The sequence below is a fragment of the Hippocampus guttulatus genome, chromosome 12 (assembly GCF_054856545.1).
Source record: "Hippocampus guttulatus isolate MCC_2025c chromosome 12, RoL_Hgut_1.0, whole genome shotgun sequence".
In the NCBI taxonomy this organism is placed as follows: domain Eukaryota; kingdom Metazoa; phylum Chordata; class Actinopteri; order Syngnathiformes; family Syngnathidae; genus Hippocampus; species Hippocampus guttulatus.
This window is the reverse complement of record NC_141272.1, coordinates 12,043,389-12,062,313: the sequence shown is the minus strand read 5'-3', so window position 1 is coordinate 12,062,313 and position 18,925 is coordinate 12,043,389. Positions and strand designations below refer to the sequence as shown.

Below are 18,925 nucleotides of genomic sequence, written 5' to 3'. Positions count from 1 at the left end.
TGTTGCTCCCTTGTAATTGAATTAGTCTGCTCAATTATGTAGAGGCAGCCTTGTCCTCATTAGGATGGAGCTGAATGGGGAGGGATGGGGCGTGAGCATGGACCGGAGGCAGAGAGCAGCAGCAGCAGGCGAGGAAGTGAGATCAGTTGGTGATTTTTTTTTCCTCCAATTGTGTCTTAAGTGGACATACCTCCAATCGAGGTAATTTAGAGCAATTTCCCTCCAATGTGATCAAAATCAGCAAAGGCCCGATTATCATGTCTAGAGGATTTTCATGAATGATTATCCTGTGGGGGTGGCCCGGTCGTCCAGTGGTTAGCGTGTCGACCTCACAGTGCAGAGGTGAAGGGTTCGATTCCAGCGCCAGCCTCCCTGTGTGGAGTTTGCATGTTCTCCCTGGGCCTGTGCGGGTTTTCTCTGGGTACTCTGGTTTCCTCCCACATTCCAAAAACATGCATGGCAAGCTGAGTGAACACTCTCAATTGTCCTTAGGTGTGAATGTGAGCGCGAATAGTTGTTCGTCTGTGTGTGCCCTGCGATTGGCTGGCAACTGGTGCAGGGTGTCCCCCGCCTACCGCACGAAAACAGCTGGCATAGGCTCCAGCACCCCCGTGACCCTTGTGAGGATAAAGCGGAACAAAAAATGGATGGATGGATTATCCTGTGGTGCGGGGTGCGATAGGAGTGTGTTTTGGTTTTGTTTTCCATTATACCAGTTCAATATTCATTCTGGAATGTTTTCTGATTGCTGACAAATGGCTGCCAAGAAGAATGTAATTGTGGTCTCAGCAGTAGGCAGTCCTGTGATGTTCTCTCCACTCGATTTATCTTCATCACGCACAAGCCTGGCTGGGTTTATTTAGATTTTTTTTCTTTTAGTTAGTTTGTTTGTTTACTTTTTGAAGGCGGACAGTACATTTTATTTTCTTTGTTTTCAGTTCAGATCAGATCAGCATTAGTGAAATACTTTGCAAAGCAGTCGCCACAACCGGGAGTGTCCAAATCCTGTCCTCCAGAGCCACTATGCCGCATGGTACAGATGTTTCCCGCCTCCAACGCACCTGATTGGAACGATCAGGATCGTGACCAGGCTTCTGCAGATTTGGCTGATGAGTTGATCATTTGAATTGTTTGGGTTGGAGGAGGAAAGCATTTGAAACATGCAGGATAAAAGGGTTCTTGCTAGCTTACAATTCCACGAGTGCTACATCCCTCTGAAAGCCTTTTTTTTTTTTTTTTAAACTTTTCCAAGTCAATGAAATGGCTTTGTTGCCTGGCACAGGTCAGTCTTGCCACTACCTTAGATATTGTGCCGTGTGTGATGTCTTCTTGAGGAAACAATGCTGTATAAGAGTTCTAAGGAAACACATTGCCGTTTTTATTTTTTCCTCATCGTGTAAGGTTCCTGATAGTTAAAAATTTGGTTAACATGTCCAAATCAGTCAACGTGTACCCCATCTATCGGCTACACATGTTTTCTTCACAGGAAAGGCATAGAACAGTTTGGGCATGCGTTACATGAGCACACTGATCAAAAACACTTCAAATGTTGGACCTCAGCTGTCTGTTGTCAACTAATTAGTTATGCCTGTCCCTCTCTGCGTGTCACACAGGAGCAGCTCAAGAGCGTCCAGAGCGGCTTCAAGCACACGAACGGTGGAGGCTTCCAGCTGCAGACGTAAGTCCACGCACACACACACACACACACACACACACACACACACACACACACACCCAACCCACGCGCACGCACGCACGCACGCACACACACACACGCATAGTAACACAGCAATCATACCACACAGCATCCATTCAAAGCCCATTTTGACCAGATGGGTTGAAACGGTCTCTTGTTAATTACTGTTCATACAATTAAGGCACCGACATTTTTAGAAATTTGATCTTTTTTGGAGGTTACTCATCAGGAGGGAGGTACTCATGTAATTTGACTCATCCAAACTTAGCAATATAATAAAGAAAACAAACAAAAAAAACTTCTTGCTTTTTATTACAGTTTTGTTTGAAGAAAAAAAGTATAATGAAAGACAAAAGTTTAGAGCACAATATGAAATGTGTTTGAGAATACAAAATGCTTCACAAGGAAGACATGTCAACAAAATCCCGCCCAACAAAAACTTTTTAAAAACTCATTGTGTGTTGCACAGTATTTGATATGATATGTAAGCCGCATTGAAATGAATGAGAATGCCATTGACGGATTCCGTCTGTGCTCAAATTAATTGAACCCCAACAGCTCTCTAAAACATTTTAAAAAACATACAGTAACATTATGAATCGACTGTAAAGAAACAATTTGTGCCACATTTGCTTCAGTGGACATGGAAGGAGCAGTGTGTGTGTGTGTGTGTGTGTGTGTGTGTGTGTGTGTGTGTGTGTGTGTGTGTCCTCACCACCTGGGGGCAGTATAATAGACAGAGAAACACCTGATCGTATTACTGTATTGTATTGTATGTACTGTTGAGCCACCGTTTTTGTTCAAATATTTATTGCTTTCACAGATATAACACCATAACACTGATGCGCTTCATGAGCAAATCTGTTGTTTTACATTGTTTTGTTTGCATGAACCTAATTGCACATAAACCAATGAAAGTGAGCTGTGCAAAATGTAAATAAAAACATAATCCAAATTGGAAAGCCTTTTCAATCTATATTCAGTGGAATGCACTGCAAAGATAAGAAAATATTCAAGCTGATCAACATTTTTATTTTATTTTTTTTCTTCAAACACATTTGGAGTTCGATACCTGATTACTGACACAACAAGTGCATGTTTTTCGTATTTTGTGCACTGATGATTTCATTGGGAGGAGATAAACTGTCCTGTAGTTTGGCAATGACCTACGCACTTCAAGTGTGTGTGTGTGTGTGTGTGTGTGTGTGTGTGTGTGTGTGTGTGTCCGTGTCCGTGTCCTCTACCTTCTCTGCAGTGAGGACCTGACGGTGGATCAGGACGACAACATGAACGTCCCGCCCTTTGAGACCAAAGTTTTGATGTGAGTCTGTCTTAAATTTGTCCACCAACGCTGCAAAAAACTTGATGACTCCCGCTTAAAACGTTCTTGCTGTGATTTACTCAAGGCCGGATGACATAAAGCTGACAAGCTGATGGATGATTTCGAGAAAAGAAAAAAAAGAAAAGTAACATTTTATAGGCCACGGTAGTAATGTGACACGAATAGGTGGAGATGTGGATTTAGTGGAAGGAAAATTGCACTTTTCAGGAGAAAGACTCTTAGCTGTGCTTGTGTGTGTAGCATCCAACGCGCCTGGCGTGACTTCCTCCAGAGACAGGAAGCGGACAAGAGGAGCCCCTCCCCGTCTTCACTGTCTTCCTCGGACAAGATGAGCATGTCCATCAGCATGGCCACCCTCTCTGATGGCAGCACCCCGGTAAGTTGCGCGTTGTCGCTTACGTAGCAGACATTCCCGCTCGTGCTGCTGGTGGAATTCTTGATGATGCCTGTATCTAGCTTTTTGGGTGAAGTGTTGCAAATCTTTACTGGTTTATTTCATATCCAACACTGTACCTATCTGACTGAATGGTCAACTTTTTCAATGAAGCAAAAGAAATAAACACCTATCACCCACCCGCCCCCACCCACTCCACCTGAAAGGTGGCACTTGTCCGCTATGTCACTCTAAAGAAAAGCAGAGGAAGACGATTAGGTTTGGATTTAGTGAATAAATGGAGGTCATATGGAGGAGGGCGGAGACTTGAGTGTGAAATGAGTGGATGCACTCACGCACGATGATGAAGTCGTCCAATGATCGCACGTCCTGCGTTAGACATGCTTTTTGAGATTCCTGTGGGATTGCTGAAAAATGCTTAGCTCAGTGAGTTTGACCTGTGGCAAAAGTGAATGATCATCACATGGAGAGAGTGTGTATGTTGTGGGGACATGTGTATGGGTGGGAGTATTGTATAATACATGGAGAATTCTGATCAAATCACAAAACAGCAAAAATGGATCTCTTATTATGATGGTGATTATAATACACTCCACACCGGTTAGATTGCAGAAGTGAGGCTTATTGTTTTGGATTTGTCTTCAATTGATCTTGAGACGAATATGAGCCAAGAAGTCGAGCTTTAATTTCCAAGGTGCAGTGCTGCCTTGAGAGACAAATGACTCGATTGTCGATAAATGCTGATTTTTTTTTTTTTTTTTTGCTCTGACTTGAGAGCGCGAAATTCAACTCAACAGTGAAGTATTCTTCAGAAAAGAGGCTCTGAGCTGTTTAATGACACTTTTAATGGAAATTTACTGTCCAAACCAAACAAAATATATCACACATGGATTTGAAACAACCACATACTGTAACTTTCCCTTCCATCCACGAGCTTAATGTTCATGCATTATAGGAAACACCAGAAACAAGCTAACAATAGCATTTTTGTTGCTGTGTTATAACACATTTTGAACACAATGTACACATTCTGTGTGTGTGTGCGTGTGTATATATATATATATATATATATATATAATACACACACACATTCTTTATCCTCTGTAAAGAATGGCTTGTGACCTGAGTCACTTACAGTAGTCATGCAAATCTTTGTATGTGTCTGCATGAATCTGTGCTGCAAAGTATCTCTGTGGAGTTCGCATGTTACTGTCCGTGTGTTCTTACTGTTTATTCTTATTTTATTGCCCCTTTGGTGGCCGTGGCAGCTCCACCCTGCTTGTATTTCGAACACTTTGTATTGTTGACCCAGTAATGCGCTATGTTCCATTGCACATGCGCTCCTGCTGCCGCTATAGACAGTAAATCCGTGTCACATACGCGCATTCATATTTTCCCGAGACACAGCAGCAATGCGTTCTCCGTCTCTAACGTGATTGCATGTGTAACCTTTCAGCCTGCAGCATCAGTCTTGGAAAAGGCGGCCGGCCGCATGACGCCGCAGCATGGGTGCAGATGAACACGTACTGGTGTGTGGTGTGCCGTATGTAGAAAAACAATTCAAGCTCACGTTGTGATCTACATGTGATTTTTAAGAGGGATAAAACACGTATGCCGGGGCTGACGCACTCCCGAAGCTGGCCCATCGCCATGACAATACTGTACAGTCGATGTACTGTCTTTATTATCGATCCCCGCGCTCTGTAGCATTGTGGCGAAGCAGGCAGAAATTATAGTTTTCATTAAGCAGGAAGCTAACAAAACTCTGGATTTTATGCTCTGCTATGAATCAGCTGTCGGGGTTTTATTGTTTCATAACATTGGACCTGTGCATTAACCCACACGCATGGCAAGCACCTCTAACACACAGACACATAGAAGCTGGTGTGAACACAAACATGGCAACTTCAGGATGACTGTGGCTTCAATTTTAGCCTTTGGCCTTGATGGATGCATATATATATACAGTAACTACTGGTCAATCTCCGTCGTTTGCAGGGGATTGCTTGAAGTTTTTTTTCCCCCTGGCAGCATTGCCAGAAGAAGAAACGGTGTTGATTGTGGCACAAAATAGAAGAGACGAAAATGCACTTGAACTGCTTCTGTGGCATTTTGGGGAAGGGAGCTGTCTACTTGCGTGGTGCTGACCTTTGTGGCAGGACCGGCTTTTGGCCGCTAGAGGAAGTTGTTGAGCTATAGGAACTTGTCTGCTGAGTGCAATTCGTCGTCGCGCGGTTTATTGATATTTTCATCACTCTTGAGCACTCATGGTTTAATTGCTGTGGCATTATACTGCCCCACATTTAACATATCGTTCACTCTTCATGTTGTAGTCTAATATTCCTATTTATTTTGTCATATATTTTAATTATACCTTCACGATTAAAATAAGTGTTTTCCTATATTACATTAGTCTTTTTTTTTTAACGGCAATGGTGTGATGAAAACATGGATGGATATGCAGTTCATGGAGACGATCACACGTTGCTTATTTGCTGCAGGAGTACTTGACGTATTTTTTTTTCTTTCCACAGAGGACAAAGAAAATATGCCACTGAGTATTGTTTTATTATCTGCCTACATGTGTTGCTCTACCGATTAGTTTATTAGCAATTACCTATTAGATCATGAGTTATCCCGTGGCATTTTGCTTTGTTTGTTAGTAAAGGTGCAATGATTAATCGATGAATCGACAATTGAGTACGAATATTTTTGATAATCGATAAATCATTTAAAGTCCTTATTTAACCCTTGCATGCACCCTGTAACCTGATAACATGATAAACTGTACACTGTAGTAACCGCTGTCCCTGAAAGGGTTCATTTAAAATTGTCCAGAGGCTCTGAATTTCAGCTTCTCTGCAATAAATATTATCCAATTTCTGTAGTCTTTCTTTAAAGCGGAATGATTATCTTTTTGTTGAATCAAAAATGTTTCCCTATTTTCTGACATGAGCAAGCTGGTATCCGAATTATAATTTTTGTTTGTCCGTTTTCTGCACTTTCAATTTGAAATCATGTCCTTTATTAGAATATAGGCATGAACATTTTTTTCAACCTATGAATAATCATTAAAATAATTGGCATATTAATAGATTTTTAAAATAATGGCTAATGGGAACCCTATTTGTTAGCATTAAGCGAATCAGACTTCCTTAGGACAATGCTCTGAAGTTGTCTGAAACACACAATGCGCAATTCTCTTTGCTTTATGTTTAGTTTGACAATAAACTTCAACTAGGAATTGCAAGAAAGAAAGTGAAAACTCGTTGAAGAATTGTAGGAAAAAAAGGACTTGAAAAAGGTACCTGCTAAACTGCTGGCCATTGTGCTGTGATTTTTATTGAGAGATATTTTATTTTCAAACCTTTTATTTGGGATGTCTTATTTCTCCACATCAAGGCCCCTGTCCCCCCCCACCCCTTTGTTTATTTTGACCTCATTCTTCTTATTGAATGTCCTTCACTCGTCCTAGTCTGTCCATTGCTCTCCCCAACCTTCGTTTGCTCGCATTTATTAGGCCGCGCAGCCGCCTATGGAAAGCTGGAAGCAGAGATAAGATACGTTTGGCAAAGTTTGGTGAGTTTCAAGGGGCTGGAAGCCGGGAGGGGAGAGTGGGTGGTGTTTAGTCTTCAAATGATGCCACATGTGAACAAATCAACTAAAAATCACTCACGGAGTTCCTCAGGGGTCAGTGCTTGGTCCAAAACTATTCATCTTATATATAAATGATATCTGCAAGGTCTCAAAACAATTTAAATGTGTCCTATTTGCTGATGATACAACTTTCTACTGTTCTGGAATAAATCTGAAACAGCTCCTGACAACCGTAGAAAACGAATTAAACAAATTAAAAAACTGGTTCGACAGAAATAAATTGTCACTTAACCTGAAAAAATCGAAGTTAATTGTTTTTGGCACAAGACCAATCAAACACCAAGCTAAAATTATGGTAAACTCAATTGAGATAGAAAGAGCGTATGAAACCAAGTTTCTCGGATTAGTAATAGACTCAAAACTATGTTGGAAGCCACATATCGATCACGTAAAAAGAAAAATAGCCAAAACCGTAGGGATCCTCTACAAAACCAAGGAAGTGCTAAATAAGAGATCTTTGTACACATTATACACTTCATTATTATTACCATATATGACCTACTGTGTGGAAATATGGGGAAATGCCTGCAAAACAAACACACTCCCTATTCTCAACCTACAAAAAAAAGCAATTCGAATTATTAATAGATCAAAATATACGGAACCCACAAATCCACTATTTATCAAATTAAATACGATGAAATTTTATGACCTGGTTGACTTTAAAATCGCCCAATTAATGTACAAAGCACACAATAACCTGCTCTGCCAAAACATTCAGAAGTTTTTCGAAATTCGAGAAAGCAGCTATGATTTAAGAGGTACCAACTTATTCAAAAAACTCAAAACAAGAACAAACATCAAGCAAAGAAGTGTATCTATCAAAGGTGTTAATCTGTGGAATAATCTCGAAACGGACCTGAAAATGAGTAAATCGCTTGCTGAGTTCAAAAACAAATTCAAAAAAATAGTACAAACAACCTACATCAATCAGAGTTAAAATGATAAATTCTAAACATTAAATATAATGATAAATCAGAACTAAGTTGATAAATAGAGAAAGGTATTGAAATATCCATTATGAATACAAGAGAAAATTGACACAAGAGTGTCAGGGTGTGGAAGTATATAATCCCGATACAAACCAAAAGTTGTAAAAATATCACGGTTAAGGGTAAAGTATGAGCCTTAATGGAGACTTCTTTCTTCTTACTTTTTTCTTTTCTGATTGATATAAAAATGATTTATTAGATACAATCACATAACTGGGTAGGACTAGATAAGTTTTTTACTTCTTCCTACTCCCTTGAACATAATAACTGTGTTGTATGAAGATTGATTTCTTTCTTTTTTTATCTACCTTATTTTCTGTCAAATTATTACTGTATACATGTTTTATGTTCAATAAACAAACCAAACCAAACCAAAAAAAAAAAAAAAAAAGCGGCGGCTTCCTCCACCGAGATTGTGCAGTCATTGTTGTGTCGCCGTCTTTTGCTTCTAAAGGTTAGCTTCAGAGCTGTCCCGGAATAACCCGCCACCATTTTTTTTCGAGCTCATCAGTAAACAAAGCTTTTAGAACCTCAGGAGATTACTGAGCCCCACCAGGCAGCATGCAAAGCATTTAACCCCTTGTATATAGTCGAATTCAGCCCATGGGACGAACTGGACTTTCTAAAGCCTCCTTTTTTGTGTTCTCTGCAAAAGCCATCATTGCTATGGATGGAGGCCCACAGTAAAGGTCACGCATTGTGTCTGCGCTGCAGAATGGTTATTACAGTAAAGGATTAGCATTATCACGGTATGAATGACTTCAGCCCTCAAGCTCACCTCTCTTGTATTTACTGTACATTAAGCCTGCCTTGTCGCCTTAGCTGGCAGGTGGACAGCAGGCTGCTCGCCATCTCGCAATTAACTCGCCGCTGCCGTGGCAGCGTTTTTATGGTGCTGCTTTATGCCCCTTTTTATTTATGGGCTGATTTGAAGACTTGATAAATACATATGTGCCAGTGAGGTGGTGATATTGATGGCCAAGCATACTGCTCATTGAAATGACTGCGCTTTAGAATGACAAGATGGATATTTGGAACTGCAGATTTTTTACAAGTGACACTAATCTTCCACACACACACATTCATACATATTATGGTTGAGTACCTCTCGAATAAAAGACAATTTGATGGAAGGACTGTGCATTTAAAAGTGGAAGGATTCGGTTCAAGTTGATGCACTCACATCTCAAAAATCAAAACCAATTTTCCAATTCAACTTGATTTTCGTTCCATGTGTGCACACCCTATTCGAACTGGGGATGTGTCTGTGTTCAGAATTGAGCAATTGAATTTGAACTCATGTGAAATGAGAGTCAACACACATCTGCCACTATTTGAAGTGCCTCTGGTTGATCCCAAATCAAGTTCTGATGTTCTCGTAGGCTTTTCCTGCTATCATACAGATATACAACATAGCATTATTATTTCCTCGAGGGGTTCCCATTCGATTATGCGGGTGTACCTCATGTTGTGGCTAATGAATGGACATCCTAATCACAGCAACACTTGCCAAACTATGAGTGATCTTGTGCATTCCGCAGCCTACCTCATTTCCACTTAGATGATAATTTGTAATTATGAAAATTTTCCATACACGGCACGCCTCTGGAAAACAACGCTCACTTCCCACTTGTCACGTCGTCGGGGAGAGTTAGATGCAATGCTTTTTACGAACCTTTGACAGTCATACAGCACACAGTGGTCCGACGATTTAGGGATTCTGTAAAATTACTTGAGCAAAGCCTCGCAGAGGCGCAGGCTCACAAGTTTAATCTTTTTTTTTTCTTGCTGCAAATTGATTGACGAGACAGCCGACACACGCTTTTCCGCTGCTTCTTCATCTTCCCCTGGAGAGGGCCGCCCGGGCTCCTTTAATGGACGTAATCCCTCCTGTCGTAATCTTTTACCTAGATATGAAGGTGTCCGAGATGCAAGCCTCTTGTACTGGACGGGCTGGAAACTGCGGGGACACGCCGACGTGAGAGTTATTGATGGACAAAATCATTTGTGACCTTTCCCTCGCCGGCCATACATGCGCTGCGTCAAGCAGCTCGATTTTAACCCTCCTGTGAACACAACCCAACGCACTCGGTGGACGCTTGAATGAGCTCGCGGAGTGACTTTCATGTGACTCCTTGGATTCGATTTGATACTCATGGAGCTCCAACCACTACCCCCCTCCCCCACACCCCACTCCACCCTCATATGATAACAAATCTCTAATATGACGTCTGCACATCTGCTCACCTGACATCAAAATGACAAGTACAATTTAGACACTTTCAAGCGTGGTGACACATCAGGTTTAACACAATCTGTTCTGGGTGCAAATGTCGAGATTTAGAAACATTCAACATTGATTCTTAAAAGAATCATTTGTGAGCAGCTCCAAAATTAAAACGACGAATCCATGTGATTGGTATCTGAGTCGTTATCGGCCGATCTCATTTATGGATGATCGGAATCGTCAACATAACTGTTCGGAACACCTCAAATTCCCATCTCCTTAATTAAACCTTTATTGATTATAGAGGCAAAATCTGAGATAATATTTTAACATTCTGAACTCATACCAATAAATTATAGCTGTGTAAAAAAAGTTCACTGCTGATTGATCCAGGTGAAAACAATAAATTGAGCATACCATCTACAGAAGTGGCCTGGGAGCTGAAAGCAGCAACCATTTTTGATATTTTCAACTATCATACAAGTGTAAAACTAGTAGTTAAACTAAATAGTTTAAGCTACTGTATATACAGAGGAACTCAAGTGTCTTTCACCTTTTTAAATTTCGCAAGTAGCACGGTGGAATCATGGTCAGCACATCTGTCTCACAATTGTGAGATTCCGGGTTTGTGTGTCATTTATATTTTCTCCCTGCGCTGTTGTTGGTTTTCCCCTGGTCTTGTCACATTCCAAAGACATGCCCCATATGAGGTTCAGTGGAAACTCTAAATTGTACTGAGCTCTGAATGCGAATGTTCATTTTCCTATAATGCACTCTATGATTTGGTTGGCAGCCTCTTCCCAAAGTCAGCTGCGAGTTTCCTGGAAAACATTTGAGGACAAGCACTGGATGGATGGCGGTTTTATTAACGTTGCAATATCCAGTAGGCTACACCGGGGGTCACTGTTCTGCTTTTGTGGAGTAGATGGCAGACGACTACAGGGAGGAGCTCCAAGTCCAGTAAACCTGCACAGTAAAAAAAAAAAAAAGGATTGTCATCCTCCCTTTTTGTTTGCAGGACAGTATCAGAACACAATCGCTCTGAATCAGATGCATTCACGTTGGATCTTTTCATTGCTCAAGGGCCTTGTGTCGACGCTTTATTCTCAAACATCAGCATCACAACGGGGTGGCCCGTTTCAAAGAGAATCCGCTTTTATCATTTTATCTGGGTATAAAAAGCCACATGTTTCTCATCCATCCCTTCTCCTTGAGCCATTTTAATTCCGTGCTTCTCCAATTAAATATGAAAGGGTTTCTGGATGACGTCAGACTGCCGAATAAGAACCACTCGCTCGGATGTAGAGTACACGTTTCACAGTGGCAGCCCATTATGCCGCCCATCCTGCAGTCACTCGCCAACAAGGCCGTAATTGAGCATTATGTCTAATTTGGGAGACTGTGGGCATAAAAAGAAGCAGATTGATGCCATAAAAATTCATCCCGGTTCTCAGATCTATTGATTGGGGTCTCACACAGTTAATCAAGGCAATACTGGCCGCATTGCAAAGTGTCTGAACATAATTTTATGTGAGGGCTTGTTTGCTCAAATTCCGATTCTTTTTTTAAATGACTATTATTGTGTGCTGTTCTTTGTGATAATCCGATTAAAAAAAAAAAAGGGGGTGTGGGGGGACAAAGAACCTCATAGTTGGCCTGCCTCATATGATGCTGATCAGTGTCGTGATGGTCAGATAAATATTGACCACGTGGCTCATGTGGCATCATCACTTGTATAATCGGATCCAAAATCCAAATAATAAAACTCAGTTTTGATTGACATTGTTAAAGAGCTTTTTCTTTTTTGAAGCTGTGCGTGAAGCCAACTACCACTTCAATAAAAGACTTTCAACCCTTTGGAGGGCCCTTGAAATGGCAATAGGCAGTGTTACAGTATGTTTGCGCCAAACACACCTTTTGTAATCTATAGTTCGGTTCAGCTTTGGTCTCGTCAGACCATCACGGATTTTTTTGTCCCACGTGCGTTTGGGAGAGTTCTGACTCCGCCTCTTAACTGAAGTCAGATGGGAGAGAATCCAGAGAGGTTAAGAGGTATAGAAAGATGGATGCAACTTGGACGTTAGTTCTGACTATTTCTTAACACCACTCAGTGTTGGCGCAAAATCTTTACTTGAGGCAGAAAGAAATAAATAAAAATGTCAGTAAAAGTAATTAATGTGATGTTCTTCAGAGGCACTTTAAATGGGGGAAGCTGTTTGCTGACTACCATTTAACATGAGTTGGAATGAGATTGGTTAATTCAGAAAACGGCCGCATCCCAAGTTCTAAGAGGGTGTGTGCACTTATGCAACCACCGTTTCTGATTTCTTTTTCTTTTATTGACCCCTTATCATTTATAGATCACATTAAAAGTGGAAAAAGGTACATGATTTATTTTTTTCTCATTTTTTTGCATGATAAGCTTTTGAACAGGGCTGTATCGACTTTTGATGTACGCTGTGTATGTGTGTGTGTGCGCGAGCGTGTGTGTGTTCAGTATACAGTATATGGTGAATACAACCGATGGTGTAAGGTTTGCGTAAAATCAGAAGAGGATAGTATATCTGTGCAGCAGAAAGCATTAGGCATGTTGCGGCATAAAAGTAACAACATCAGGCAACAAATCTCTCTTCAAAATGACGGCCTACTCCCGGAGGTTCCTGTGATAGCAGTAGCTCCCTCTCACTTAATTTGTTCCTTGTTATTCAACTTGAACAATCTGGCTGCTTATTCAAGACTGCTTCTCGTGCAAAGTGACTGTTGTGTATAATGCAAAGTAGAATGTGTGTGTGTGTGTGTGTGTGTGTGTGCGCGCGTGCGTGCATACCAGAGAGAGCGCGCTCGACCACTTGTGACCATCTAAGCTGTGATTTGTATTAAAATCGTGAACTAGGGAGAAGATACTTTTTGGGTTTTTGCTTTATTGCTTTGGCATTTAAGGAGTGGAGGATTCCCACAAGAAAAAGGGTGAGGAAGGAAGCCGATTGAACAGAAAGGAGACAAAAAGATGGGCAAGGGGGTGGGGGGCGCAAAAAGACTGGCAAGGGGTTGGGGGCAGAGAGGGAGAGAGAGACCATCATCCTCCATCACACTGAGTGATTGGCTCTCTAGAGAGAAATAAACTGATTTGTGATGAATGAAAAGATGGAGAAGAGCTTCCCTCTTTTTCACCCTCCTGCTTTCAATTCTCTTCTCTTTGTCTGACTCTCTTGCCCGGAAAATCCATCTCCGAAATGATGTCGGTGTTTAGAAGATGATGAGGGAACTTATTAAAAAAAAAAAAGACAAAGTCCACCAATTATAAGGAACTGTACTGTATTGTCATTCCAGTGTCGCTCACTCATTGACTGAATAAAGATAAGATGTTATCCGGAGGTCAACAGCATGGACCTCTTGTGGGGCGCTGGCCTTTCATCCCACTTGCACAGCAAATTGTGTTTGTTTTTTAAGCCTGTTTATTTTATTCAAAGCTCTGTCTCGCCTCATTAGTCCAGTAAACTGGTAAACTAGAGTGTCCTCATCATCACCTCGACTACTGTATCCCTCAGGCCCTAAATATGGCTTCAAGGCAGAGTTGCTAATCAACGAGGGAAACAGCGAGTTACTTTGGATTCGAATGTTTTGTCAAAGCTAGTTTTCTCCATTGCCACCCCTTATTTTGAGTTGCTTCGTGTTCTTTTCAGTCTCCTTGGGTTTGTCTTGTTTAAACTTCAGGGATTATTGTCGACTACATCCAAGAAGGAACCCAAGGATGAGTGCGCTAAGTCACAGGTGTCAAACCCAAGGCCCGGGGGCCAGATCAGCCCTTCACATCATCTCATGTGGCACACCGAAACAAATCAAGTGTGTATGCTTTGTGTTTTACACATGCACACGCAGGGGACACATGCATGCGCACACACTACTAAATACTACTACTACTACGAAATGGCATGCAAATTGTGTGTATTTAAAATTTAAAATTGTTACACTGGGGATTAATTGTAAATGGATTATTTTGCCATCAAAAGCACACGTTAATTGTTGTTTTTGGTGGTATTTACAGAAAAGATCTGTTCAGATGTTTGAGGAATCACTAAAGCAAAAAATATTCGTATCAAAGTCAATGTTGTTCATAAAATCGACTCTTGTAGGACATTATATCGTGGTCCTCGTTGCCATTTTAGTCATGCCAAAAAAAAAAAACCCCAGGAAGACTGAAATGATGAAAAACAGTTTGATGCTACATCTCCACAATTGAGTACCACGGCGTTGTCAGTCTTTACAAGTTTTCAAAAATAATTTTCAAACAAATCCATGAACTCACTTTACAAGGTCCTTTAAACACGCAGGAACACTATTGATCTTTCAGTGGCTGCTTTTGTCGCCTATTGATCGGTGATGGCTATCTCAGTCTCACCATCTGCCGGTGGCCCATCTACCGACACCCCCGCTTCCAAACCATGTGTCACCTCCTTCCCGTTTGCATCGCCAATGCTCACGCACACCAACTAAAATGTGTTTATACTTGTTCCTCATGTGCCTGCAATATCCTCACCAGATACTCAAATCAGCTCAACAGGCTAATCTCACTCCCTTTTTATCTTTAGTTTCACTCCGTCATTAGCAGGAGTTCATGGCAATTAAAGAATGCAGGAAACGGGCATCCCACAAACGAGCTCATGATGAAGCTGCTTCCTCCGCTTCAAATGAGCTATAGCGGCTGCTGACCAAGATGTCATGGCTGAACTAAAACCGCGTCACGCTTTCCAATGATGTTTTAATTACGTTTGACAACCGCATTGCTCTCGGAATGAAATGCCTGAAATACACATATCAAATTTGAATTTTATTTGGGTGAATTGAACCCTTTATAATTGAATTTGGACTTTAATTCTGATGAAATCATATGTTCTAAAGAATGCTGATAATACAAAAAGTTGTAAAAAATACAAGTGTGTCAAAATGCCTTTAAAATGTAAATGAAACCTCAAAGGCATAACTCTTAAGGTTCTGGCCTTGACCAATTGAGATTGTGATCTTGGAAGTGATTGTGCTGCTGCCAAAGATGAATGCATAACAGACCTTTAATCGAGGACAATAATTTGGGGGGTCAAAAATAGGAAGAACCGGCAGTGAATGTGGTATGTTGCATATAGAGCACATTTGACAATAAAGTTGACTTGAACTCGAACTTGAACTTGAAAACAAAAAAACCCCAAAAAAACAAAAGCATTCCAAAAGAATCACGTTCCCCAACACAAAGACAGTGTCTGTGCACATTTAAATCTCACCTAGCTGCATGCAGGTCCCACATATTAATCTTGTGGGTAATTTTAGCACAACCACGAGGGTTGGTGATTAAGAATGTGCTTGGCTACACATAGTATTTACAGACACCGACAAAAAATGTGTTTCTTGCTCTCAGCATGAACAAACGGTCTGTAAATGCGATAAATACACAAAGTGACAGAAAGCCACGAAGATATAGCAACACAAAATGAGAACTGAAATTAGAGTATCCTGTACATGTTCAATACAAGAGCTGTATCAAAACTGAGATTATTCTGAGATATTACAATGCTAGTCTTTAAAGTACTACAAGCATACTAATGGATATCTTATTCAATGAATGTCTCCCTGAATATCAATCAAAATGGATCAGGCATATTTACGTGTAGTAGGTACAGCGGTGGCATGGGAAGTTGTGAAACTCTTCCTCATGTGTGTCGGTCTGCGTCGTACTGCCCCCATGTGGCCAAGGGCCACACACCATGAGGAATGAATTGAAGCAAAAAAATGTGGCCGAAACTGTTTAAGTCCTTACATTATATTTGATGGTGTGTGTTACTGTATGTTTTCATAAAGGCAAGAGTGCTATTTTACTTCCTCAAAACACGCATTCGGCGGCCCGGTGGTAGTCCAGTGGTTAGCACGTCGGCTTCACAGTGCGGAGGTACCGGGTTCGATTCCAGCTCCGGCCTCCCTGTGTGGAGTTTGCATGTTCTCCCCGGGCCTGCGTGGGTTTTCTCCGGGTGCTCCCTTTTCCTCCCACATTCCAAAAACATGCATGGCAGGCTGATTGGACGCTCTAAATTGTCCCTAGGTGTGAGTGTGGGCGTGGATGGTTGTTCGTCTCTGTGTGCCCTGCGATTGGCTGGCAACCGATTCAGGGTGTCCCCCGCCTACTGCCCGGAGATGGCTGGGATAGGCTCCAGCACCCCCCGCGACCCTAGTGAGGATCAAGCGATTCGGAAAATGGATGGATGGAAAACACGCATTCGAAAAATGCTGTTGGATTTTCGGAGCCAGGCTGGAACCGATTAATGACACACCATTCATTTCAAAGGAGGACGATGATTTGGGATATATCAATACCTGTGTCTACTACACATTCACTTCCCTGTCTCCTCCCCTCCTTCCCCCCCTCACAAAAAGCTCAAATTTACAGTATATTCACTTAAACAGCATTTTTTTTAACATCTTTCGATTCAGTCTCATTTTCTGACGTTGACTTTTGCGCTCACAAAAAGAAAAAATTATATCTGTCTGGTACTCCCTTCCTCGACGACACATCTCGAACCGCAAGGGCAATCCAATAAACTGACAACGTACATGTTTCGAGAAACTACTCTACAATTGACCTTCATATTTCTGCCAGTGGAGATGTGAGAGCTGGCCCCCTTTAATCATAGCATTTCAGTTTGCACAGTTCAAACCGGGATAATTACTTGGGGAGCTTCATAAATGCTTATATCTGAATATATATAGATGCAGCAAGCGCTGACTCTCTGTTCTCGACAGAACATCAAAGACCTTGCCAATGGGCCCCACGGCGCACATTTTATTTGGGTTATTCATAGGATCTCAAGGTGCAGCTGGGGAGGGCCTGGAGAGTATTTTTGGAAGGCAATGGGTTCACACCTGAGATCTTTGTGGAGAAATGTTTTTATTTTTCTGGCTTCATCTCATCATGACCTGAGAAATGTGACGACAGCAATGGAATAAAAAAGGCACCGTCAAACTATGTATAAATAGGAGAATTGTATGTTTTGTAATTTAAAAAAAAACTTTAATCCACTATCTTGATGCTAATGCTAACACATAATGGGAAATGGATGGATAACCCTTTATATTTCGACATTTACTGTAACAGTACTAACGACCATATATTCTTTATCCTCTGCATTGAGCGATTTATACTGCACAGATGTCCATTTTCAGGATCTCCATCTGTTTTATACCAGCCCCACGTGGCCAAGGCAAATGGAATCACGGTGGCCATCTACTTAATGCAGTTTGACAGTCCAATATTATAGAGTGGAATTTTCTATAAAAACAAAAGACAGCATTTTTAAGTCAACATGCATCAATGCATCAGTAGAGCAAAAAGAAAACAGCTGACAGCTTTGCAGAGATTTCTCTTGTGTCGACTTCTTGAACTGTGAGAAGAGTGAAAGGAAAGATACTGCGTATGTGTGAGGGAAACAAGAGAAGTAATACTGCACACGCGAATGAAACCAAAAGGACATTTTGGTTCGTGTCATCACTCCTGCGGCGGGATCAGAGAGGTTGACAAAAAGGCGCTTTATCATCTTTGTTGTAGAAGAACGGGTCTCTCGGAGAATTGAGTTGTTTGGCAAATGCACAAGATTTCTCGTAGTGGGCTTTAGTAAGCATAGCTTTGTGAATCAAATGGTATGGTGTGTTTTTGTGTCTTCATCCTATCCGTCTTGTTCTTTTTTTTTTTATAAATAAATCTTGTGTCAGTATGAAAATGTTCATGTACTCCCATTTTAAAGTGTTCAGACTCAGGGGAGATACTGTATGTTTTAACTTTATACAGTATATATACTACTTTTCAAGTTTTATCTGGTTTTAAAGTTCAATGTAATTAATTGTTTTAATGTCCAAACTGAATGTTCTCAACAGAAAATCAATAATTAACATTATTGTCATATTTAGCTGTACTCATTGACAATAGCTGGAGCCCTTGTGCTTCCGGAAAGGGCTTTTGGATGCATGCCTGGCCGCGCGGGCTTTGACTTACCACTCGATGATCAAATTCCCTTTCCAACAAGACATGTCTCTTCGCCCCCGGAATACTTTGTTCACTCTGTGCAGCGCTCCACGAGTCGCTCTGCAATATTTAAAAGCTGCCAGAGCAATACGCTTGACAACTTTGCCCGGACTTGGATCAGGAATGGCTGACAATGTGTCGTGAACAACTGATCCGATGAGTGATTTGATGAAATATTCCAATCGTTTGCCGTGCTTTGCCAAATATATTGATGTTTGAGGTGGCTGTAGCACAGTTTAGCGAGGGAGCCTTCTCTCCTGAAGACAGTTTGCTCTCATGATTAGCTCAAGAACATTCATTTGGAGGCATTACTGACAATGAATTTTTTAATTGCTTGAAAACAAATGGTTGGGTTTCTGTGGTGCCTGCCCACCTATCAAGTGTGACATTACATAACCAAGTAAATCTTGTTTTATCACTACAACATCATATCAAAGCTAATATGTAAGTAGAGCTGCTGTGTTAGCATAAACCCGCATTTGCTCATAATGTCACCAGTGTTACATTCTAATTACCGGCACCTACTCAAATTTTCAGTCGGCGTAGGGGAAGGTGTTT

General features: G+C 41.2%; 1 protein-coding gene across 1 annotated transcript in view; it reads left to right on the top strand.

Annotated features, from left to right (window-relative positions):
* The window catches only part of schip1 (schwannomin interacting protein 1), a 237,072-nt gene that overhangs the window by 71,244 nt on the left and 146,903 nt on the right, over positions 1-18,925 (top strand). Inside the window, exons 6-8 of the mRNA XM_086124988.1 lie at positions 1,614-1,678; positions 2,952-3,017; positions 3,279-3,414. Of these exons, the coding sequence (XP_085981114.1) occupies positions 1,614-1,678; positions 2,952-3,017; positions 3,279-3,414 (267 nt within the window). The remainder of the gene's footprint in view (positions 1-1,613; positions 1,679-2,951; positions 3,018-3,278; positions 3,415-18,925) is intronic.